The sequence below is a fragment of the Nansenia antarctica genome (genome assembly GCF_963989245.1).
Source record: "Nansenia antarctica genome assembly, chromosome: 7".
Taxonomy (NCBI): Eukaryota; Metazoa; Chordata; class Actinopteri; order Argentiniformes; family Microstomatidae; genus Nansenia; species Nansenia antarctica.
This window is the reverse complement of record NC_137677.1, coordinates 44775536-44802728: the sequence shown is the minus strand read 5'-3', so window position 1 is coordinate 44802728 and position 27193 is coordinate 44775536. Positions and strand designations below refer to the sequence as shown.

Genomic DNA, 27193 nt, shown 5'->3' with positions numbered 1-27193 from the left:
AATTCAAAACTGCTAGGCTTACAGGAAGTTATACAAACCACTCACGGTAAAATCCATTTGAAAGCCCTCTACTGTACAGTGGAAAGGCATGGATATACTACATAGTGATTGTGCATATAAAAGTAGCTTAAAAACAAAGGCATTCAAGTTATTTAAAATGCTACAAAATGCTCAACCCCTTCTTTTTCCTTCACTTGACACATATGCAGCAGTTTTAACATTAGTGGCTAATAAGACTCATTTCAGTTTAGTTTCATGGAGACATGACTAGCCCTGTTAAATTTGAGTCCATGAGTCTTAAAGCATAATGGAAGTCTGGCCCCTAGAGCTTAGAGCAGGGGGGCCCTAGCCCCAGACAAGGGGGCTGATGTTGGCAGAACCCAACCCTTGATATGTATCAGGCTTTCTCTGGGCCTTGTTAATGATTTTAAATGGGCACCCGTATTCTCTGTGACAACCCGCATCTGTCTGGAAGGACAGGCTTCTACAGGCTCACTGCAACACGACTCCCAGGCTCCAGGATTTATTAGTCTGTCTCACATGTTGTACCTTACCAGTCGGTGTAACATGTGCTCAGGTCTGGTACCTAATACCAGGACAGTAAAACATCTCACTATTTCAAAGCAGAACTGTAAGTGGTTCTCTTTCACACAAAAGGCAGAGGGCTTTGTGCACGTACAGTAGAGCACAGACTTTCTCAATACTCTTTGGATTGTTATCCTCTGTGCTGAAAGCATTATCCATACTGATCGTTTGACAGAGGGTTTCTGCCAAGCTGTTAGTTTATAATGTTCACTTTGTTACATTTGAAAAAATGTCCGTCATCTCTCTTTTTGCTTTTTTGCTTGAACTGGGCCAGTGGAACAGAGTCTGTTAGTAATTATTTGATTATTCCGACTGGTGTGTCACATACATTTTTCAGTTTCAGAGTCTACAGTTGATTCTTGTGAGCTGGAGAAGGAGATTGATACACTGGCACTGCATATAGAATCGGCTGCCACAGACAATCATTCTCAGTGCCACTATGGTATGGGGAGGGGGGGGGAGTAACTTGAGGGACATGCCAGGTATACAGGTACAGACGTCAGAACTCCACTATAATGAATTATGCCCTTCCCCCACCGTCTCTCCAGTCCTTATGCACTAACTGTGTGGATGTGCTCCAACACCAAGCCTTAAGACTGGGGCTGGTCACTAGATGGATGGAGCCAGGCCACTCTGTGTAATTAGTTTAGTTAAGAGTGGCAAGTTAGCGATAAGCAGCGGTGTGTTAATCATAGCGCTGGTCTCGGTGGAGACGGTGAGTAATGTTCAGGGGAGTGGGGTCTCCTTTGCTGGTCCCAGGGGCAGTGCCGTTCAGGATGGTGCCTCCAGGGGTCAGAACACTGGCAGAGAAAAATGTGCTTGAAAAAAAGGCTGCCGGTCCCGTCTGCAGGCCACTCCAAAGGGACAGCCACTAATCTTCCTGAGAAAAAGGATTTCTGCCTTTCTTTCTCTCCCTCTAAATGAGGCTCTTACGCTGCCGTGGTTTCCTGGCCCCGTGAAAGGCAGGGAGAGAATGGGGCTCTGTGGCGGAGGTTAGCCAGGGCTGACTGCATTCACATTGGACGTCTACTTCTGAGGTTTAACTCTTTGGCTTTAACTTCACCTGGGTGAGAGGAATTAAAAAGTTAATCTCCTGATAAGTAAAACAGTCTATGTCAGGAAAGGTTATCATGCTTTATAACATTCATAAAGCCTGACATACTATGCAATATTTGGATTAATGCTTCAGAATTCATGTCTAAAAAAGACTAAACAAAGTGATATAAGATATACTTAGTTTTGCTAGCTTGTGTACAGCACATTATCTCCTCTAGCTCTAATATTTACAACTGTATGACATATCAATGAAAAGCAGAGAGCATTTTTACTATTCCCTTTAGATCGTCATGTTGGGAAAGAACCAACTCTATCCAGTGTCATCTATTTCACATCAGTGTGTCAATACTGCCTTGCCCTAATACCCGATACCTGAGAAGTCTCCCAACAAGCTTACAGGAAGGCCTATTGACTGGGCCTTAACTTCCTGTTAGGGGGCATAGCCACCGCCACACACTATCAGGAACTGGCTGTTGTCCTCCAAGACAGTCCAAGATAGAGACAGATATCATTTCAGTGCCGGAATAAATCTCAATGTATCGTCATCTATCAAAATCCATACAGCTCTTTATAAGTCATCTAGAATTATAAACATTCTAGTCTTTTTTACAGCAATTGAATCCTATTTTGTATCTGATATGTGATATGTACAATGTGAGGCTCTGCTGGGGAGGTCGGCTAAATAGGTCTATATTTCCCCACATTCACTTCGCTTTATCTGACATCAGGTATTCATCAGCTTGTATTAAGTCATTCCATACATTCTGCTAACATACTTTGTTTGCTTTTGGTTTATTGGAGCTCCTTTCACTTTGGCCCCGGACCCCCGTGAGCTTTCCCCCCCAGGATCAGTTCCATCCGCAATGAAATGCTCAATGATCAGTGGAAACGCTCTCCTCCCCTCACACAGAGAATGGCTGAGTGGGTATCTGGGGGAAGGGGGATAGATGCTTACATTCATTCATGTGGCTTCTATAAACAGTTGACTTGATGGCTTTCCAAGGTACACCACCTCCCCCCCTCTCCCCTTATCTAGAATTTCACTTGGGGGACTGGCTAGCCAAGAGAGGATTTAGTGATTAGATATGGCAAGTGAAAGCAGAGGGGGCATCTTGTTAGTGTTTCTACTACTACGTAGTAGTAGGAACAGTATTGTTATTGGTGGTTTACTTCTTCTTATTATTCTTTTCCTCGCTTTAGTCAAATAGCTCAAAAAGTCCTTGACCAAAAATGCTATGAATTTGCATGCCACAACTAGAGAGCATCTGTAACAATGCCAGAAAGAATGACCATGATTAGACCATAGGTGGCGCATAATAACCAAAAGTCAATAATTAACTTCAGAATGCTGGCATTTCCACCCCGTTGGATGAAAATGTATGAAACTTGGTACGTGTCTTTCCTCATGGGGAACATATTTGCCTCAAGAACCCATAAAGTCTGCCTTTTCAGTTTGAACCCGAGCGCAGGACAGCAGAGAAGACATTACACAAAATGTCGATCAAAATGAAGAGGATCCGAGAGGTGAGGAGGCGCGAGTGGGTATCTGTGCAGAAACTGTCAACCAATGCCAACCGAGATGGAGAGTGTAAACAAACTTGTTGTAAAGAGCACAGATTTCTGTCCGCAGCTGTTCAAGGCAAGTTGACGTTATCAAACTATCGCTTTATGATAAAGCGTAGTCTTCTTACCTGTGAGCGCTTCCATTAGCGGTGGTCGATTAAATGCCTCCAATGCATCTTCAGAAAAGTGGCGAGAACAAGGACGCGCATCTTTATGCAGTTGGGTTCGTCCACATGCATCTCCCCACTGCTTTCTCCTCTTCTGCTCATTCACTGACCTTGTCACTGCCTCTATGCTGTATATTGATTCCATTCAGCTTAACATTATATATTATTCTCAAATAGCTTACACAGACAACTTTACTCTGGTTCATATCACTTAACATACTCTATAAATATATTGAAAACATATACCTCCCATGTCTGATTAACAACGCATCTTGGCACTACAATGTGTTACCATGTTGAAGCATTTCCAGATATCTAAAAAAACAGACCTTTGAAATTTTGGCTAAAAGCTAATGCTAATATAGCACTTTAAAACTCATCTTCTCATGTCCGCTTTACCTGATTCAGTCAGATGGGGATGGCATACTATGCTAGGCTTGCAGAATATAGTGTAAGCACATTATAAGTAGTGAAATGCTTGACATAAACTATACAACATGGTCATTAACTGGGCAAGTTTAATCCACAATGCATTTTCGTATTTACTTACTGTATATTATCATCATAGCATAGTAGCCTATGTATATCAGGCCATAATTAGATGACTGGTACATTACAGGCCCGTGGTCCTAGGGTACTTCATAATATCATAGCTTAGTATATCATGAGTTCAACTTGGCCCATATTAGGTGAGTGGTCTACCCCCCTGTCTGTAGGTCTACCCCGTATCTGTCAATCTACAACCTGTCTGTAAGTCTACCCCGTGTCTGTCAATCTCACCCCATTTATGGGTATGGGGGCATATCTGTAGGAACACGGCCCATTGCCGCTTGCGGTTATTTTATTTGTTTTGTTTTCAGAGTCCACTTTCAGCTGATTGCCGTACAAAATCTCAAATCACTGAGAAGTTGCAGACGCTGTTCTGCCTCCATTGGTAGTCTTTAAAGGATGTTCAAATCAGAGAAGTAGTGGCCTAGATACTGAAGAAACAAGTTACTCTCTCCTGTACACTTCTGTTCTCCTTAAGAGGAAATTGGTCACAGGGGGTTTTGCATTTTAGGATTTTTGACATTCTGAAGATAGAATTCTTTAAAATAGATTATCTGAATAGTTTTTTATTTGATATAACTGAAAGTAAAGAAATGTCAATTCTTGAGTTAACGGCTCTTGAGTTCAGAGGAATACTTAAGATGTTTAGAACACTGAAGTGATCTATCTTTTAATGAAGAAATCACAAACCAAATATATATTTAATGCATATACTGTATATCTCAGTCGTAGTGAGAATAACAGTCTTCACATTGTGTCTTCCGAAGCCCACTTACAGTATACATTGACAGAGCAGAACATATTAAGGCTTTGACAGGACTCGGTCTCTAATGTGGTCATAAATAAGATCATAATAACTCTGAAATGAAAATACATCTCTGATATTGGTTATTTCTTTAGAAAGATCTGCCTTTGCATCAAAGCCTCTAGTTAAAAGTGAAAAAAGTGTGCTTTGGGCAACGTCTGTGCACATAAATCTCTCCTTACCAGAGGCGTCCACACACATAGGGTCCAAAGACAACACATTACATTCCTAGCCATTTACAAGCAGTGGGAGAGGAGTTGGGAGCAATATATGGATGCTTAAGGGGCTTAACGAACACACACACACACTCTCTCTCTCTCTCTCTCTCTCTCTCTCTCTCTCTCTCTCTCTCTCTCTCTCTCTCTCTCTCTCTCTCTCTCTCTCTCTCTCTCTCTCTCTCTCTCTCTCTCTCCGCCCTCCCTCCCTCCCTCCCTCCCTCCCTCCCTACTTCTTCCTCTTTTTAACAACATGGCATGCCTTTCCCAGCATCTCGGAGACGTTTCCTTCCTGTTCGTTGGCCTGATTTGGATTTCTCTGCCCAGGGTGTAGTTCTCCCCTCTCCTCATGGGTGTCTCCTCAGGCACCCCCTGCCTCTTGCCTTCCTTGCTACATCCAAACAGACAGCCCCACCCCCTGTGCTCCCAATGCCTATCACCCTGAACTAAGAGCCTGCCGGCTTCGCCTGCTTTCATCTGCTAATGTAACCTTCACGCTCATAGTTCAAGTGAACAAAAATAAACGGCAGAGGGGGTTAAACATGGTAAAACAAAATGTGTCCCGAGTTGTAAACAGTGACGGGAGGTGCTTATGTAAACAGGCCTGTTCCAATGGCTCCATGCGGCCTTGTCCAGCCCACATCTCCGTCCGCTTTGGCCAGCACATACAGCTGTGTTCCCCACGGTGGAAACACTGTCAGACCGACCGCCACTCACAGCACAGAGCAGAGGCAGGGCACAGATGTTGCTTAACCATGACCAGAAGTGCATGTCTGGGTTGATGCAGGAGTCAATCGAGAACACAATTGGACAATATGCTGTACTGTCCATCTTCTACAGCGTTAGCTATATCTATCCTAGCCTAAACTAACTTGTGTTTTTTTGGGAGGTGGGAAAATATGTGTTATTCCAATATGAACTGTGAATAACTTGAAGTCATTATGGCCTCAATTGATGAAATGGCCACAGTTCCTTGCTCTTATCTAATTTGTCACTCAACCCTGAGAGGACAAAGCTGTTGGACAATAGCCATCCGGCATTAGAGCTCTCTGTAATTGTGTTGTTGCAGCTCTGTTAAGCTCAGAGAGGAAATTGATTTCTACCGACACTAGAATCCCTCCTGAGGGAGGCGTTTGCTGGTAAATACAGATCTATGGTTACACGGCTGACACTGTCTGTCGCTCAGTATTAGCCTTTAGCAATTAGCGTAATTATTGAGAGCTTTGGGACACGGTCACATGCCACACGCTCCATTGCCTGCACCTGTAAGCCAGTCAGCAGATGTAGCCTGAGTTTTAAAAAATTGACCAGTGGTTTTACAAGCTTTAGGTCACTTTTGGCTGAATTAATGAGTGGGAGGAGAAATTCTGTAAACATTTGGGAAGATCAAACTTTTCCAGTATTTTTGTGGTCAGTGCAGTGCAGGGTGAATCCTGTCTGAGACAGACAGACAGAGAGTGGAGCCATGACACCAGTGGTAACTCCTGGACTCTCTCCAAGGACAGGACGCAGACGGGCTACAGTAAACTGTGTGACCAGCAAAATAAGCAGACAGGGTTGCCTGAGTAAATGCAGTGGACCGGGGGATAACAAACAGAGGCATCCCAACCCACAACTCCTGGCTGGGGAACAGTCCCTTTGAAAGGGGGTCAAGAGGGAACAACCAACACAAAACGTATGTCTTCTGGTTTAATGGAAATTATATCACTCAGCAATTGCAGTCGAGTACCACACCTATCCCCTGCATCAATGACTATCCACTGTCTCTCTGTTATATGTGTGTAATATCCTTCGTTCTAAAGGCCATGGTGAAGTACAGGCTTTTCAGCAGTGCCTATTTATAGAGAGACAGTAGCATGGTCTTCACTGTACAATTGTTCATTTAACTCCCTGTGAAAGTGTTGTCTAACACTTCTACCCTGTAATCACAGTACAGCCATTGGGACCAGTATTAGCTCAGTATGGTTGTCAAGGTCACAAGAAATAAACAGACTGCTGCCATATGGGAAGATACTTTGTCATTTCATACATCATACTGATGAGAAATGTGAATGGGAGAAAAGATAACTTTTTTTTTCTTTTTAGGTAGAAATTGAGTGATATGCTTTAACCAGCTCTATCCAGCTCTTGGGTTCCTTCAGGGAGAGTTCTCTCATTTTCCATGGTGAGATAGAAAGTATACGATTCACATGCAACTTAGCCTTCTTTCAACTCCAAGTCATCTACAGTAGCTGTATAGATAGCCTTATGAGATGTGGTAGTTAGTGGTTTCTTATGCTAGTTCCATGATATCTGCATGCATGCTCTATGGACTGTTCCCTGGTGGATTCAGTGGTCCGGTTTGTGACAGTGCTCTGACCAGTCTAGGACTAGGTGAAGGAGAGGTTGTCCAGACTGAACCCAGTACAACCTCAGCCTAATGAGAACAAGGAGCTGGGACTTTGAACGTTAAGCCTCTGTATCAGTGTAGTCTGTGAGCTCTGTGTTGGGGCCCAGGTAATTTCCCATGCACAATATGAGTTATGCGTGTGCATTCTTGGCCAGAACTTCAAAGGGGGAGCAGGGTCATCCCTCTGCAGCAGCAAATACAGACTTGTTCCCTCCTCACAACCTGACGCCCCCACCTCTTCACAACCTCCTGAGCCTGGCGGTTTAACATGGACCCAGAACAAGATCTTATCTTATCTGGGAGCGAGGATGGCATCAAACTGCCACGGTAAACAGAAAGGCTTTGCTCTCTGACTCGGGAATATATATATATATACTGTATATATGTACGATCTAGAATATTCACAGACAAATCCATGAATTCAGGTCCATGTGTGTCATGCATCTGGACCTTCAACTTCATTTCAACGATGTATATTTCACATTTAATTCATGTAACACAGTCAGCAAAGACACGTGGAAACCCAAAACAACGAGAGTCCACTCACTCTATAAGCGAGCTGTCCTCTAGTAGACATGTACATTTACAGGAATGTGTGTGTTCATATACTGTACTGTACTTGTCTTGTGGATGTGCACAGTGTACATTTTCCGAGTGTTAGCTTTGGCAAAGAGCGGTTTATGTGACTTAAGAGTCAAAGACTCAGTAAATCCTCCTTATTCAACACAGTTGCAGCCTTAGGAAGGATCCTGCCTGCCCTGAAATTCCCACGGCACAGACAGAGAGAATACATGACAGAAGAGGGGATTGTTTACATTTCAAGACGCTTCTTTAAACTCCCAGGAAAAACAATCATTTAGCCAGTGAGTTTAATTTACAGTTTAATTTCTTCATTGTGTGGGGAAAACCCTTTAATTACAGCTGAGGACGTGCCTAAAGCCCCCGACAGAGGCAGAGCTAAGAGGTTGGGTGTGTTTTTGTGTGGCCATCTTCTTTTTCTCCCTCATTTGTTTCTGCTTTTTTTGTTCAATATGAACATTTTTCCTGTTCATTAGCACTTGTGGGGTGTCTGGGCCCTAGCCAATTAGTGCTATGCTCCAGGTAATATTTCCTTCCATCAGGCCAGCCTCTCTCTGCTGGTGGAGACTTACAGGCGTCTGGGCCTGGGGGGAGGTGGCCAGGGTCTGCCAAGAGCCAAGAGAAGGGGGAGGGGGGAGAAAGTGCCCCCCGCCCTCCAAGGCCTGCCATATTATACATTCTTTGTTCACTGTATGTTGAAACAAAGGACCCTCCATAGAGGAAAGCCTAAGGTCACCCCAACAACTCGCTTAGAACTTAACTTTATCTTAACATTAACTTAACACTGCAGCCAAATGACAAATATACATTGTGAAAATGAACTGTAAAGAACATCAATTAGTCCAGCTTAAAGACATTGAATTGGACAGACCTATTACACTCTGTTGAGTAGGTAGAGATACTGTACGCAAACATTATGTTACAGTTCCACTGTATTTCCATCAAAATACCCGTGTATCGGTTAAAAGTGGCTCTTGGGTTACCTAATTCATACTTTAGGGAAAATGGTCTTGGCTTCACAATGTATCTTTCTTTTTGCAAATCGCACAGGTATAAATGAGTTCAACAGAATTATTGACGGTCATGCAAAAGGTAAAAATATAGTTAACTTTTAGGTCTAACACAGATTTCTTTGGTGTTGTTTTTTTATGGTATTGTGAGAAAATATGAATTTAAGCAAGTCAAAGAAACTATGAAAATGCTGTTTTTGCAGGTGTGCACTAGACTTACACTGTAGACATGCCTTACGATTCTCTAAATAGGGCCTTGTGTGCCTGTCTGTTTAGTTTGCCTATGTTCACTTGGATTTGAGCAGGCAGCTTGTCAGACCTGTAGAGACAGTGTAATTGCCCTCAAACTGCCTGAGAAAACGTAGTTGGGCAGATGAAATGACATCAATATGAAACATTCACATTTCCAATTGACTCAATTGTGGTCGAACTAGGCCCGACAACCCCAACAGTGCACACATCTAGCCTAATAATGAAGTTTGACCACAAATCTGTAGTGAAATCTCTTTTTTCATAGTAAAGGTTCTGTAAAAGACCAGTGGTATTTTAGCTAATCTGTAACCATTTCACAAACTGGCACATCCCTCAGTTACCCTTTGTAACAAAAAGAAACTGTTAAGAAAGAAAGAATGGCTAGTTAAGTAAGGTTTTACATCAAATGTATTGAGGAATATTTCCCCTCATAAACACACTGAAAGGAATGGGCCTGAACTAGCCAGCTTCACTTTCAAATGTAGTTGAAGGTTCCAATACACAAGGTGCTTGTTTGTTATGGTTTGCAGCACAGACCTAGGGAGGACTTACTTTCAACTTTAACAAAACTCTTTATGCACTGCGAACGTGTCATTTACTACCATGTATTTTTACTGTCATAGAAAAAACAAAATGTTCCCTGTTGAATAAATCTACAGGCAGGATTAGAGCCCATTCATTCTTGTTTCTCTCTCCACCAACCACAGTTAACTGATCCATTAGCCTGTCATAATACAGCACATATAACCTTAGGTGATCCCAGGCCTGGGTGAATGTAATGTCTCTGGAGACAGCAGGCTGTGGCCACTGAACAGGATCACCACCCCATGGTAAGGGTGATGGATACCACATGTAAGTCAGGGGAGGCAGTGGTCCTAATAGGAGCTGACAAGCGGCGGTCTGACGGGGGAAATCAGATTGCTGCTGGCTGCAAACACAGGTTTTGCGCAGGCCCTGTGATAGAGCTGCCTCTCAAAGACACTCTTTGTGCTTTGGGAGTGGCACTCATTTCCTACTCGGTCCCCGCTTGCTCCCTTGTCCATCCCAACCCACCTCACCACAGCCAGGGTGTAGAGCGCAAGAAAGACCCAGGAGCCGGGTTTAGGGGGCCTGACGGACACAAGGGAGAAAGAGGCTGAGGTCACACAAAGAAAGCAGCTCTAGATAGACACGGTTGTGGGGATGTGTCTGGCACCCACAATATGTAATGTATATTCGATAAATATGAAATGGAGGCTGTCAAAGCAACAGATTTTGGCAAAATCGGTCTCTCAGAAGTCGTCATTTGTTTCCTTCCAATCCAGCTATGACTCCACATGAGAGTTGGTTAAGAGACAGAGCAAATGCGGTTGGCTTATTTAAAGTATGGAGAATTAAAAATAACACAGGGGCAACATGTGGCACTCTTTCTACCCGCAAGAGGAACACGAGTTAGATTAGGAGACATCTGTGGCACATGTGTATCATCATCAAGGCGGCGGCGATTGTTAAACTTCAATGTGCTCTTAGATTGGGGCTTTCTTTGAGGGGAAGGAAAAAATGCTTTTTAATCAGAGCCTTGGAAAAACAAGCACTGTAGTGTGTTAGCCCCATAGAAATCATCCCAACCAATATAAAGAGCCCAGATGTTTGTCTTATGGATGCATTCCTTAAGATCTAGTTAAGCATCCAATGTATAGCGCTTTTACATTAGAGACCTCTAGCCTAGAGACTGGTACTTGGACCATGGCCATGTTGTGATTGCTTCACCATGTCCTCACTGGATAACAATCCATTACGTACATTAAGTATAGTGACACACCCACGCACACACACACACACACACACACACACACACACACACACACACACACACACACACACACACACACACACACACACACAGAGACACAGACTCAGATAGATTTGACAAGGTTACTCTACTGTATTCTTAATACACCTCAGCATAAACATTGATGACACTACCTATTTTAGTCTTGATAGGAATCATAAAACCTCTCCGCTCTCTTTGAAATGTGCACAAATGTGCCATTAAAACAGTTGTAGAGGTTCTGTACTGGTAGTGATTTAAATGTGGTCTTAATGACACACTTCTCTGTTACGCTGCACCTCTATCACGGTTGACGGCCACATTGTGTGTGGGGGTGTACACTGATCCAGCACCAAAAGAGCACAATATACAAGACAACCACAACTAAGAAACCAGAGCCAAACAGAGACGACCAACCAGAGGAGGTCCATGCTGCTGTGTGGTGGACTGGAGTGTGTCTTAGGTGCGCTCTATTCATCAACACTAGAAGACCCAGCTAAACCCAGCCCTGCTGAAGAGATCATATGGCTGCCATGTCATCCTCCTCCTCCTTCTCCTCCTCCTTCTCCTCCTCCTTCTCCTCCTTCTCCTCCTCATCCTCCTCCTCCTCCTCCTCCTCCTCCTCCTCCTCCCCTCCTTGCCTGCCTCCCTGCTCCACATCCCTCTAATCACAGTTGAGCCTGACCGCTAGCCTGCCGGCTGGGTATATAGGGTTGCATGGGACCATGCAAAGGGAGTTAGAGGCTTAATTAGAACCTGAACGCCATGCATAGAAAGCAGTGATTGTATTGCTGTCATCACTATTTTGATTCGATTTCACCTTCACTTATTCCAAGAGCAATGTTGAATTTTCCCCCATTTGATTTTTTACTCTTAATGTGTATACGTTTGGACATTTTCAAATGAAAAGATGTAATAGTATATCATTCTAGTGTATAGTACATTTACATTTTTACCACATGTGTACAGAAAGGTCTACTCTGGTCCTACATGACTTATTTCCTTAAGAAAACCTTTACCAGCGGAGGACACACACACAGCTTTCCCTCTTTTTTCACCTCTCATTCTTCCAGAGAGTAATTTCACCTGTCATTAATGGTGTAATTACCAAATTAAAGTGTCTAGTGTGATGCCTGTCTCTATTCTACGTGGTAATGACCCTCCTCTTAGCCGTGACAGTGCCCATTGAACACTCCTCGCTCACTGTCAGCTCATGGCTATTCACTCAGCCTCCGCACACTTTAAACACTCATGGCTGCAGGCTGCGGATGAGGGCGCACTCTTTTACACTCTCTCTCTCTGTCTCTCTATCTCTCTCTCTCTATCTCTCTCTCTCTCTCTCTCTATCTCTCTCTCTCTCTCTCTCTACCCCCCCCCCCCATCATCAATTATCATGGATTATGACTCCTTCATTCTGAGATGATCTTCCATTATGACAGCGGGAAGACAATTGACATGTCATGGCGGACTGATCTGACCTCCACACGTGTCATGAGGTACAGGAAACAGATTGAGTGGCATTGGATCTGACTGGATCGAACAAGCAAACATGCTATGGATCACATTGTCACTGAAGGCGGAATAATCAGTGTGGGATAACATGTTATCAAGATGCACCATTACCAGCACTATACACTTCTAAGTAGAGAGTCTTTGCTAATGGCTTTTTCAGTGTGTACTGCCCCCTGTCACCAAACAGACCAGTGTTTGTCTGGTTTTGTCTTTTTCCACTGTTCGCACTCAGTCTCTGAATAGCAGGGGATAAGCAGGAGGTGGCCCACTGGATTGTAGAGAGAGGGGGGGGGGGAGTGTTTGCCCAGGCCCGTCTCCGCTTCTTCAGCCTCCTCCTCAGCCCACACTAAGATCAATATTACACTTTGCCGAGTGCATTCTAAGAGGCGGACGGAGGCACGCATCCCCTTGTCTGACAATATTTACCATGGTGTTGAGAGGACTTAGAGGAGTATGTGAACAAAACTTAGTAGAGTTACAATTGACTCCTGGGCTTGACTCCAAACACTCCAAACATGGCCTATTTAAAGAGCCCTTGACATACAATCCTTGCATACAGTTTAACACCTTAAGACAATTATGTGGTCTAGAAATGCAACAGGAACCTATTGAGATTATGATTGAGCAGGTTGTATTGTGTAGTCTTTAGTTTTGTTTTGCTTACACATACTTTCAGCAGATAAAACAAATATCCCCAGACACATTCTGAGGCGAACAAACTCTTCTCTTGTATATTGCCTTTCTACACTAGGGACGTAACATCTAATTTTATCACACAATGTATTGTCACTGGACTCAGTTGACAAATGATTCCTTATCTTGACAGTTGTTGTTGTAGCTGACTAATGTCCTAGCCACACTTTCTCTTGTCTCAGGAGTCTAAGAGGTTTCACCTTTCCTCTTCTCTAGTGAGAAGCATCCACACACATGGGTGGGGCTTATCAAGTGATCATCTAAACAAAAGTAAACCAAAACTTTCCTCGGGTTGTCGATGGACTCCCCATATTGGTCATTGACACCTACACCACCCCCTACATGTCAGCCAATATCCCTCAGTAGCTGTGTATCTCATGTGTCTATAATGACATAAGCTTTACTCATGTCACTCACAATGAATGTGCAGTCTGTTTGATGGTCTGTCCACTCCCCTAAATAGACTGTAATTAAGATAGACATGTAGACTAACACAGTTCAACCTCCCATCACTTTTACCCTGTAAATCCCCTGTTAAATATTTTGACCTTTTTGCCAACAAGGGACAAGAAAGCAACATGTGTTACTCATAGAGCTCTGTTTATTTTAGTTTCATACTTGCATTACAGCCAAGTAAACATATCAACTGCTAGCCATCCACAAAGCCACCATAAAGATGCTGGCTTCAGGGCCAGAGGGAAGATTGCTTTCACCATGGGCCATGGTGGCTCCAAAGTGGAAAAGCAACGCTCTTTTGTGAAATTCAGATTTCCTGCTATGTATTACCTATATCTTCTATTGGATTAAAGACATTGATGTAATCGAGACAATGTAATTTGACTCTAATCTTATGAAATGCAAACAATGTTATACAACATTTCAATTACATTTTCTATAAATCCCCTGGATCCTTGTATGGGAGGCACACATTCCTCTCTACAGTACATCTGGGAAAAACTAGACTAGTTTCCAAAACATTTACAATCACAACTGATATTCGTAACATGCTAAGTTGTATGTATTTAGGGCTGCATGCCGTGTGCTGAAGATCTCACTGAGCTCTCTGTTTGAGAAAGAAGAGCTCTTCTGCCTGAGGGTCGGTCGAGTTACAAAAGCACTCCATGAGAGAGGACAAAAAAGAGCCTGTTTACTTGGCAGATCCTGAGGTTAGCCTTTTAATTCATGCCATTGTTGACTCTATTCCCCCCCTCCTCCTCCCTCCTCCTCCCATCCCCCCCAGCTTCTACCACACCACACTCCATCCACCCCTCCTCCTTACTCCAGCGTGAAGCAAGTCACTCTGTTTATTTTTCTCTAACTGGGCCGAGGAGATTGGGAGAGGAAGGCTGCCATTTGATTTTGTGATTACTCACATCAACCCCCTCCCCCTCCTTCCCTCTACCCAACCCCAAACCCAACCCCCCACCTATTGGTCACCCTGCGCTCCAGAGATACTGTCTAGCCCCTAACAGCCCCTCTTTCCACCACCCTAGTAAACACCCAGTAGCAAGAATGTTCCGCTATTGTCCAGAAAGAAAGGTCTTCTCTGCCCCATCCCCCTCGGCCTGTCCCCTTTGAGACTGGGCCTTCCATGCTGGGCTGTTGGACATTCCCTTGGTTCCTCCCCATCCCTGACTGCCTCCATATAAACTAAGCCGGATGCTCTAATTAAGAGCCCTAATCTGTGCTGGGCCCTCAGACAACAAGAGAGGGGAAGGGAAGGGAAATGTCTCCCCACAGTTCATTATCTATGTGGCTAAGGGCTTCGACACTGGCGGTGCGAGGCTAGGCTGTAAAAATACTATTAAAAAGACTTGTAATAAATCATGTAACTTTCCCTGTGTGAGACGGATCTGCGGCTGACACACTGCTGGTTTAGGAGTGGCCTGCTTGGTGTTTTCAACGTAAATGTGACGTTGGTCCATTAAGTTTACGGAGCCCAATTAGCTGAACCAAAAATCTACTGGGCATCACTGTTTCACAACAAGGAAGTTGGGAGGCCGAGTTGCAGCCCATGGAGATAGAAGACAAGCATTATAATTCACTTATCACATAGTGAGGAAAAATCTAAATGTATTACCGCACGGGTCAAATGTGTCAACGGGTATCCAGGAATATTCAACTTGTTCCTTTGGCCACCGCACCGAACCCAGGATAACATTTGCAAACACTAACTGAGGGCCTGTTTAAGAAGAGGCAGATACTTGCTTGTCGGCCCGTCTAAATTCCCAGACCCCTGAAATAGCACCTGAGGACCTCAGAGGGCCTCGGAGTCTTCACAGCTGTTCTTCATTTGTGTTTTTAAAACAAATTCCCTGAGTTGAGTTTTTCACCACAATTCCCTGGAATGAGAGGCTAGACATCAGAGGAGGTAAGTTAGGTCCTTGTTCTGTGTAAGTGTTCTGTGTGAGTGGCCCAGTCAGTGTTTTCCGTCTTATCTTATCGAAGTAGATGACCTGAAACACAGAGGCCTGCACTTAAAATGTTCTGCCCTGTGTTGTAAGCTCAATGGCAGTTGGGTTGACAGTTACAGAACTGTGTTTTTTTTACACACAGAGACATCGCTTCATGGATGGCAAGGACAGACACAGATTAAGTGGATGCACACAATCCATGATGTCCATTTTATTCTTGACTTTTTGTCCATACTTTTCATATGTATTCAATATGATGCCAACCACCACCACCACCACCACCACCTCCTCAAAGACCAAAAGAGCTGTCTTGAATAATAACATTGTCTTTACTTTCATTGTTCAACACAAAAATGTTGTGTATCATTCCCTAAATAGAGCCACATTTTTATAGACCCCACAGTGACAGTTTGATGTAGTCCAGGCTAGCCTCTCGCTAAGACACTCTCCAGCCCTGTTAGAGCCCAGAAACAGAGCTCTCCAGGGGGGGCCTCACCCCAGGGTGACCCCCAGCTGAGACGCCCCTTAGATTGATGTTCACAGCCCCTGCTCCCACGCATTGTCTGCTGCTGGGTGTACTTCCTCTGCTCCTCTCTCCTGGTCCCTTCAAAATAGACCCCTTTTCTGCAGGGGGGGGGGGAGTGCTGAGCCAGCGCTGACCATGTCGTCAGAGGGCTGTGAGGATGCTGTTCATGTGAGCTAACAGCTTTTCTATCAGCTGTTTTTGAGGGGTCAGGGGTCAGGGGGTCACGCACAAGACAGAGCTCTGTTGTGGCCTGAGTTCCCGAGGTTTGAAGTGTGACTTGCTTTGTTCATCCGGTACATTAGCCGGTGTCATGCTGTATAAAAGTGGACATCCCAGTAGCAGCCAGTAGGATCCCATGGGATTATGACAAATCACAAGCATAGAGAAAACAAAGATATATTTGATGCCAACTATCCCAGAACATTGGCAGGGCTGGGCCTCTGGAGGTTGTCGCGTGAGAGGAGTGTTGGGTAGCAAAAGCCGGACTCCTCAGAGTGTCAAAGTAGTCTTGTTCTGCCTTGGGGACCATCCATAACAAATAACTCACACTGTTCACCATTTACTGTTTACCATTTGTACGGGTCAGTCACCATAAAGAATGGATGATTTGACAGTCAACATTCAATCCTCTATTGTTACAGCACCAAAATAGAACAAACATTCAACATTTATACTGGGATGTAATCCCAGTTTTCCTTTGCAACGATCACCCTAAAAACAAAATAAATACAGGCTTGAGAACATGACCACATTCAGGGCCAATTTCATTCACATAACTTTAATTCACCAGACAGCCTTACTTTAGCGTTACCTCTGCTGTAGAGATAATAGACTTTTTTGTGCGCTGTGAGGTAATTACTTAATCTGTGCCACACCTGTGTTAAGCAGAGCTGTTAGGTGAGCAGGTGATAAATCACTGTCTGGTCAGGTAGCTGATTACTCTGACGGGTCATCAGTCTTAGAGAGACCCTCACTGAACCCCCAAGCACCCCAGCTACACTAACGGCATGCTAACATCACAGGCCACACGGCTCAACCCTTCCAGCTCCCTGGCTTCTCTCTAAATGCCCGCCACAGTGTAGCTCCAGTTCCTAGCTAGTTGATGCATGACGGTCATTAGCCAGTGATCCCAGGACACGGCTGCCCAACGCTGATAGCTATATTCCCCATGCAGCCATGTCCCCTGGCCCCCACGCTGCAAAGAGGTAGGCTACTGCTAGCTCACCCTGTGATGTGATAGGAGTGAGGTCCTACCAGGCCCGCCCGAAGGACAATTAAGAGAACCAGTCTGCCACCTTAGCTAAGGTGATGAATCATGCTGACTGCAGTCAGATAGAAGGCAGGTTTGAGGTTCACTGAGAGCATTAGGACTAGGGGTGATTGGGTGAATTAGGCCTGTTGTTTGACTGAGACAGATCGCAGCAGAGAAAAGCCAGCTGGGCCCAGCTCTGTAAACACATACAGGAAAGGCACTCGAGACGCAGCTACACAACGCCCGAAGAAGATCGGACACATCTGGGGGTGCCCATGGCAACGGCAGTAAACACAGCCTGGGCCGTAACAGACAACACTCAGACTCAGACACACACACACACACACACAACTCAATCCTAGTCCACTCATTCACAGAACGTAACACCTGCAGTCTCAGTTCAGAAATACTTAAACTGATTCTCTGGCAGTTTTCCCCCTGTTTGGACCCAAGTGAACATTTTCCAGAAAACCCCTTATAAAAACATTCTAGAAGAATACTTTCCTAAAGCAGGCCTCTACATGGTCCCTCTTCAGCTCCCTCCCTCTCAGTAAAGACAGCATATGCATGTCTAGCCAAGCTATAACTGTCACCTAATGGACATTGTTCCGTTTGAGGTATAAACATCTTATTTCCTAATGTACTATAAAAGGTTACAGACTTCAAAGATAGACCATACTCACCACTTCACAGAGACAGCTCAAAACCTCAGCAAGCTTAAATAAAAAAATAATCAATCTTCCATTTTCAGGGGGGGAATCTGTATTTGATATGACTATTCCTCTGCCTTACTGTACCTATTGCAGACCTCATATCAGTTCGAGACTATGTGGGTTTTCCCTGATGAGTTTCTTTTCTACCCGTCACATGTTTGTATGGAGGCCCTAACCTAATCCATTTACCTCCAGCTCAAAAGCCCCCTGTCAATAAAACATATATCATTTTGCTAATCCCAGAGGGGTATTAAGAGAGGAGAGTCACTCACTTAATACTTTCTTTCATAGATGGTGGTGGTTCCGTGCACTCCTGTAACCCCCTAATCCCTCTGTCTCCATGGCTAACCCACGCGTCAGGAGGAAACAGCATCCCAGACTAGACCTGCAGGTTTCGTGCTGTGCGCCTTGCACTGTTCTGGGATCAGGCTGAATACACAGTTGTTAACCTCTCATACAGAAAAGGCCTAACTGTATTTCTGCTGAGTTTGATGGTAACAAATTGCACGCTACTGAAAGCTTCCTCTTAAGCCACTGTTAGAGGTCCAGTCCGGTCAGGCTGTGGCTGTTTCCCAGAGTGCAGTGCAGCACGGACGGGGACCTTGTGTGTAGCCGTTGGCATGGCACTGTGTAGTTAGGACTCCAGCCAGTTTATTCGGCTGGAATTTCCTGTCTGAATGGAGCCTCCTCTCCTCCTCCTCTCCTCCCCCCCTCCTCTCCTCCCCCTAGCTCCCTTGCTAGACAGAAAAGCTTTTTTAATTACCCTGCCCAGGCTAGGCCTCTCAGGATATTATTATTATCACTGAGTGCTTCCTCAGAGGATGAGCCCTCTCCACTTCAATGTGGCCCCCGATCTTGGCTGCGTTTGGACATGAAAAGTGAATGTTTTCCCCTGCGCTTTGTGTGCCCCTTTGTTAATGTCTAACACCTGGCATTGTCTTTAGGAGGAGATCAAACCGGGCTTAAGACCAAAACAAAAGGAGAGGATGGTTGGTTCTCACCGACTCTCTGGCAGGATGTTTGCCACATCTGAGATGTTATTATGGGGGTTAGGGGGAATAATATTTTCGGAGAATTTGAAGCAAACATGTTATGATGGAACATCTAAGGGTAGAGGGCACCCAGATATGTACCCGAACGCAAACAAACTCCAGAAGCCTATTCCCAGGAGGTGGATCAGCTCAGCTCAAAGATTTGCTCACTGATAAAAAAAAGGCAAGGCCTGGAAGTGACAATGAGCTGCTTCATGGGGACTAACTACACTCTGATGTGAGCATCCTGCCACTGAACCCACTTCTCCAGAGACACAGGGTCTCAGGTCTGCCTGAACAGAGAGCAGAGAGAGAGACTTTGTTTAGGGATTTAAGCTGTTCCCCCTGCCAGATGTGTGTGTGTGTGTGTGTGTGTGTGTGTGTGTGTGTGTGTGTGTGTGTGTGTGTGTGTGTGTGTGTGTGTGTGTCAGCACTCCAAAGACTGATAGGTGTGTGAAGGCCAGAGCAGAGTGTTTCTGCATTGCTGGACCCCCAGGGGGACTGAGGGCCAGTAAATCAGGTAAACACGCCTGTGGACCCTCCCATGTACCTGCCTTCTGCGGTCCCTAAAGCCCAGGAAACAATGCAGCTGTCTGGGTGATGGAAGGCCTGCCCAGCGAATCCCCCCGTTGCCCAGCTCAGGACTGCCCCTACAGGGCTGGGTTCTGGGCTCTCTAAAGGCGCTTCTCCACTACCGTCCCGTACCGTACCGGAACCCGTGCTCCCTCTTTGTTTTGCTTTCCCCACTGCCAACTGGCCCGTACCGGGCCGCAGTACCTGTACTGATTTTAGCTACTGCTCCTGAGTCGGAGCGAAAGGTACTATCCTTGCTACTATGTGACGCTGCAGACCGTTGATTGGTCAATGGAAATCGTCACAATAACGTAATCCCAGGTTCATATTCGAGTTCACAGCTAGTACAACAGTACCTAGCGAATTACTTGTTAAATCTAGTTAAATTTACTTTACAAAATAAAGGACGCTTTACTCCTCCTACTTTCCCGACTCGCTCCAGGTCTGTTGTGAATAATGGAGAAGCGTTTCTGAAAATACGGTACGGGTAACAAATGCGTGCCCTCTGGTACCGTCCCGGTCAGGTCAATGGAGAAGCACCATAAGGCTCTGTGAGGAAGGGTTTGTTTGGTAGCACCTTGCATAAAGTTGCCTCTATACCTGTGTAGTAACACTGCAATTACTGTTGTTATAACAGTATTAATGTGTTATGGTGGTTATATAGTTATTATTAGGTAACATCTCAACGCATTTTAAAACCAAAACCGATAAAACCAAAACCCAAAACCAAAACCGATAAAACCGATAAAAGTGCAAATGCCGATTGTGTCTGAGGCCTTCTTTTAACATTCCTCTTTTAGCCTGACTTCTCAGACATCCTCAGTCTTTTAGTCTACGTCTCCTCTCCCAGGCTGTCTGGTCCACTGACATCTCCTTGACCCATGCCCACCCCACCCTGTCTAAAAGCTAAATCACCCAGAAATGTACCATGCATTGTGGGAAGAGGGCACGTTTGAATGAAGCAGCAAGAACTTCAGCTTTACACTCAAGCTTTCATACGGGTTGATTTGTAAGTGTTCTACTCTTACATACAAAGGAAAGGGACGCTCATTGGCAGACATCCAACAGTGTAGAACTTTACAGAGACATGAATCTCTTTCTTCAGGATTCTAGAGGGGTTAGGGTCGAAGAAGGGGGGACATTTTCACTTAAACTGACTTGATGTCTTAATGTTCCCCTCTGCTCTGTGTTTTTGCAGTCGTGCTACTTGATGTGTGTGTGTTTCATATCATAAATAAAACAGTATAGCAACTTTCCCATGATTGATCATTCTCTGCTGGTAAACAATTCCATTACAGTCAACCATTTGTAATAAAGATCACATTCATTCACACAGACATTCATACCTCTGCCTTACATTTGCTACTTATGTCACAATTACACACACAGAGTGGTATGGTACAACAGAAGCATGCTACAATCATTGCAACAATAAGCTCAATCACAGCTAAGTACCAGTAATGTCTTGCCTTTGTGTTTGCAGTCCCCCCAAAAAATATTCAACATTCCTGTTTGGCCTCCAGGCATAGAGTCCTGTTACAGTCATGTTTACTTAGCGATGACATCAGAAGCTTTTGTGCTGTAATGAAGATAAGTACAGCTCAAATAGTAAGGTGCAAGGACCCATCCTGCTCGGAGAAAGTATATACCCCATATGGCTTCAAACCAGGCCAGCGCTCTGAATCAAAGCGTTGTGGTAGGCTTAGCTTTTTGGCAGCTGTCAATCAAAATGACAGGCGCTAGGCTTTAGCGATGGTTCTGGAATGCTGAATCATGCAGGTTACCTCCCCTTGGCCATCCACCCCCCACACCCCCCTGTGCCCCTACATAGCGCCCATTACCCCCCATCCCCTCACCCTCCTATCCCATAAGCCCTCTCAGAGAGAGATAATGATCCGTGCTCCCTGACCTCTAACCCCTGACCCTGGTGGTCTCTGCTCCCTGGTCACCTCTGACTCACTGAAGCGGATGATGCCCAAAGAATTTTAATACAGGCCAGGGATCTGCCTAGGGGAGCTGGCCTCCTTCTCCTCGCTGTAGCGCACACACACACTAGCCCCAATTCAGCTCCAAAGACAAGAGACGCTCCTCTAGTTTGTGGAGTAAATCAGTGCTATTGTTGGGGATTACACGAGTGAATATCCCTTTGATTATGTTCTGCATAAATTCAAAAAGGAGGACGTTACGATGAGCAACTAAACCGCAACGACTGGAAAGTTGTTTAAGATGAGAGTTCATCACTGTAACATCATAGAGGAGCTGAAGAAGTTCAGACTTAGACTTTATAATCAGAGTAATTAATGACAGTCTGTTGTTTTTTAACAAGACTTCCCAGAGCTATGAGCCTTTTTATGGCAGGAAATTGTTGATTTGCACATTTTTTGTCTCTCACAAAAAAAACTCATCATGTAAAACTGTGTTACCCCCATTAGAGATAGAAAGTCATTAACGGACATACTCAGGCCAGCCACAAACAGACTGACTGAAAGGTTCCAATTACTGCAGTATTATGGGAACTGTTAATAGGTGGCCCACAGTTGCAGCCCTGCTGTGTAGGTAGGTAGGATAGAGTACAGTACACCATTCCTAGCACCAGAGTAGGTCAAACCACACTCACTCTTCCTCTGACTCATTCAGCTTCTCCGGAATGATGGCTAGAATTCTCTCCAACCGTGAGTTAATAGCGTGGACTAATGTTTGAAACGCTTCTATGGTTGAACCCAGAACACACACACACACACACACACACACACACACACACACACACACACACACACACACACCACCTGGATTGTATCTCCATTAGAGTACTGACTGAGGCAGGGTTTCACTCTTATGGCCATCGTTTCTTGTTTATATCCGGCTGCAGCTCTCCTTCTCGTGGTCTCCCTCCCGTCCATCCTTCCCCTCCTCCCCTCCCCTCCCCTTCCCTTCCACCCCCACCATGGTTCAAAGGCGGCCTCACTGCAGGTCTTTGTCAAAGGCTCAGTATGATCTCTCTCAAGTTAGAGATGTAGGATATCCCAGGATGACTTTGATTATTTATTTATCCCACTTCATCTGTGTGATAGTGCCAATATTTGACACAAAACTGCACAGCCAGCTCTGAGATTCATGTCTGCTGCATTGTAGCTTTAGTTTTTTTGGTCTTTGAAATATTGCATCTGAAGTTCTTCTTCTCTTTCTTCTTCCCTTTTCTCCCTTTTTTTCTCCCCCTCTCCCCCTCTTTCCTTTCCTCTGTCTCACAGGTCCTCATCACATATTCCCTACGTTTCACACGCCCATCCCGATTGACATGCGTCACCACGAGGGGAGGTACCATTATGAGCCACACCCTCTCCACGCCATACACGGGTAAGCCTCCTAATACTACCTTTGTCAGAATGGGAAGGAAGACCTCAATCTTAGGAGGGGAAAAATGTAAAATAATAGCATACAGTTATACATAGACTTGATACACACTGCGCTTACCGCTAAGCTCAAGTTTTAAAGTTGTCAGGTATCTTTATTTATTTTTTAGGAGTACTCAAGTACTTAAGAGAAAATCATGCGAGTACAAAAGATGTCAAACGTCCATCCCTAGTTCAGGGTATTCAGTGCTTCATAAGGTGATGATGTAACGTTAGAGGGTGAGTTTCACATCCAGTTCAGTTGTGGTACTCAGTGAGGTCAATGTTGATTGAGGTCAGTCATCACACTCCAGTGGTTTATCCTTCTCTGGTTGGGAGATTCCTCTACCATTGTCAGTGCCAGAGGTAGAGAAGCCCTTCTTCCAGGGCTGAGAAAGGAATCCAACTCCATATCAAACACAGATGAGACAGAGAGAAACAAGAGGAGAAGAGCCAGTTTAGCACCGATACAACAGCATGTTAACATTTCGGCTTGTATCCTCCTTACATTTCATGGTGTGGCTCTTGGACAGCTCTGTGGTCCAGGAGCATTGGCCAGATCCCTACACTATGGAGCGCTGCCAGGACACATCCTCTTCCTATTAGAGGAGCTCCACTGAGAGGGATCCATCAGACGGACAGACAGACAGACAGAGTGTGTGGGAGAATGTTTGGCTCCATTCAGCCCTTCTCTCGCATAGCCTATTACAGCAGTTGGGCATACAGACAGGCAGGCAGGCAGGCAGGCAGTCAGACAGACAGACAGACAGACAGACAGCACCGTGAGGTCCATGCGATGTCAACAGCAAGCTGGGCACACAGCCAGAGGGCAGCAGGGCTACACGCTACCTTGTCTGGCACATTCTGTCTCTAAACATTGTAGTGTTTGAATTATCAAGCAGCCCTACCATATCAAGCAACCTAGTGCTCTGTAACAGCATTTCATATTTAGTATTTCTACTGATGGACTGAACTTTGATACAATCCTGTTTATGTTCATCACTCTGCCTCCAGCCACACTGACTTCTTTCTTTCAGACTCCATCCTATTTAGTATGTTACTGAAAAGTTTGCACTACTTAACATTGCTAGCCTCTCAATATGCTTATCTTAAAATCCATGAAGGGAGAAGGGGAAAAAATCTATAGGTTTGTAGGCATTGTGCTGTTACATTTAAATTCACAGATGTGATGGTGATACATACTTTGTACCCACGGCGGCAGAGCTATTCATCACTAGAAGAGCTCGGGAGGGGGAGAGAAAACACTGTCTGTACTCTGGCTGTGTTGATTAATGTGATTTGATCTTGACAGTGCTCCCCTAATTCATCAAGACCTTGATCTAGCTGTCTTTTCCTCTGCCTGTGCCAAATTCATCTAATTACGGGTGCGTTGCTCGGCAAATTAAGTGCAGTGTCGTTTGTCGGCGTGCCACATCGCTTTGTTATCCACTCGTTGCTGAGTGTCAGGGGTCCCCTTCCTGTCGGCCCTGAACATGACAGCTCCATACAGAACCCCTTCATCACTGTTTGCATGTAACATAATGAGGGCGCAGGTCATTCTGTCAGGGCTGTCATAGGCTGAGCTAGCTCTCCTGCTGCCACACTACCTGGCAGACAGAGCATATATTCAGATACACTTGCATAAGACTACACACTACACCAGATAGTGGAAAGACCAAAAAAAAAAGTTGACAGATTGGACTCTGGATTCATTGGTTCACGGTAGGCTAAAGTACTTGCTTGGAGACAGCTCTGATGCGCTGTGTACAGCAGACTGTTGATATGGGCATCCTCTCGGTGAACCCACAAGTCAGAGCAGCCAGCCTCCCTGCCAACATGTTTGAGGGGGTAATTAGTATCCAACATCCAGCCTTCCGTTCCCAGAACCTCAACGACAACACAACGGATGAGAAAAACAGATCCCCACTCATTCCAGGACTGGTATTTATTCTTTTTTGGAGGCAGTTAGAAATTGCAGCATTGAAGTGAAATCTGTCCAAGGTTTTTCGTGTGGTGTAGCTGTGGCTGTGGCCTGCACCAGCCCTGTCTCCAAACAGATGCGGTCCAGCTCACCAGGCAATCAGGCTGCTCTAGGTTGGCCTTGGAATGTGTTAATTAAATGGATTTTCCAGATGAACCATTGTTTTTTTTTTGTTTGGTTTGTTGGTGTGGGAAGGGCTGATCCTAAGGGTAATGATTGGGTGTCACTGAGTTGACACATTGTTTTCTTATGCCTGTTCTAGTCTTTACTCTGCACTAATGTAAGGATTTAAATACTCCTGTGAATTGCTGGGCAGAATGCATTCATGAAAAGACAGAAGCAGCTATCAATCAAACTCTGTGTGGCAAATCAATAGCCAAATGATTTATCTCATATCCTTAACGCAATTTGCACTTGGTTGAAGTACTGCTCATGTCATGGGGTAGAAATAGAATAATAGATAATTGCCCTCTACTGTATGTAGCCTACCATACATCATTATATTATAGACGATGGCTCCAGCGTATGTTTCTGGGTCATCCCTTTGTCTGTACACACAGTCCTCTTCTAAAGAATAGTATATCAAGTTTGTGTCCAAATGCTCGGCATCGCAATGGAGGCCCCAAAAACAACTACAGTAGGAGCTCACCACAGCCCCTGTGGGGTACAGAGTGATTTATCTCAATCCGAGCGCCTGCCCAGAAGTACAGACGAGAGTGTGTCATGTCGTAATTCATCTCCTGAGCCAGTAGGGAACATGCCAGAGAGGCAAATACAAACTTGTTGGCGGGCCAGGCAGGGAGCAATGCACTGACGCTGGATGCCTGTATATAACCTTAGGCGTGAAGAAAGAAGACTGGGTCTAGGCAATGGGTTTCTTTAGTTGCCCCGCCCTGCACCCCTGACTGAACTAAGTCTAGTTCAGAGAAGGAACTGTATATGGAATATAGGTGGCCTAACTAACCTACACTAACCTCTCTCTCACACACACACACACACACACTAGAATGCACTTACTGTACTCATAGGCTTTTGGAGCTAAACAAACAATACCTTGTCCAGGTGCACTTTTTCACACTAGAAATTCAACAATAGGATAAAAGAGGGTACAACAAGCATGTAATCATACAGTGAAGCAAACGCCAATTACCTAAAGTGGAAATGTTCTATAGTTAGTTTGGCTGGAATCACTCTCTCTCCCTCCGCCAACAGAACAGAAAGAGACAATGATAAAGACTTGACTGTCTCCCTTTTAGTGTAGTGACAGTACATCAGACCAGCCACCCATGGTGCTATGATGGAACTCCTTTAAAATGACAGGCCCTCTGATTAAGAGACAGCTCCCCCAGACTCCTTTACTTAGAGATGCGCATACTCTCTCTGTGACATCTGTGGAAAAACAGTTCAAGTAACGTCTTGTCAGAAAGAGGGCGGATCGACAAGGCTTCAATAATAGTACCTGTCAAAGAGGCCTCCTATTTGTTGTTTCCTGACAGGTTAGGTTGTAAATTTTACCTTATTACCAAGAACTCAAACACGCACTTGGTGACTGGCGTGATTTATTTGCAGTATGTGTTCACATGTAATGCTGTCTTATAAAACGACTATATGAGACACATATGGTTTGTTGATGGAGATGATGAATAGAAAGGATGAATATTGTTATTGGGTACTTGGCCACCAAAATCTAATTTGTATACATTTTAACAGATGTTTGATAAACACATTCAGTTGCCCCTATACCTGTGTAGTAACACTGTAACTCAGGGGTCCCCAAACTTTTTTCTGTGAGGGCCACATCATTTTTCCTTTCTGTGATGGGGGGCCTGGGTCGGTCTCTAACATAGAATAATATGGAACGGAGTGAAATGGAGGCGGTTGCGCAAAGCAATTGCGCGCAGGAGAGCACTGGTGGATGCAAACAAAGTCTAAACAGTTGAATTTGGATGGAATTTATACCTATAGTGATATGTTAATGAAATATAATCAGTTTTACAGTCTGATACATGAGGGAGGACCCTCATCATACACGGGGGGACCCATGAAGCAGGGCTGTCTGGGGGTCCTTAAACGAGCATCAAACACTTAATTTCTTGCATTCTGGTGAATTGATATGCACCAATTTGTGA

The 27193-nt window shown here is 44.8% G+C and overlaps 1 protein-coding gene across 1 annotated transcript in view; it reads left to right on the top strand.

The window, feature by feature from the left end:
* Positions 1 to 27193, top strand: part of gli2a (GLI family zinc finger 2a) — a gene marked incomplete at both ends in the record, with an annotated part of 52933 nt that overhangs the window by 1489 nt on the left and 24251 nt on the right. Inside the window, one exon of the mRNA XM_080536066.1 lies at positions 22943 to 23048. Within this exon, the coding sequence (XP_080392192.1) occupies positions 22943 to 23048 (106 nt within the window). The remainder of the gene's footprint in view (positions 1 to 22942; positions 23049 to 27193) is intronic.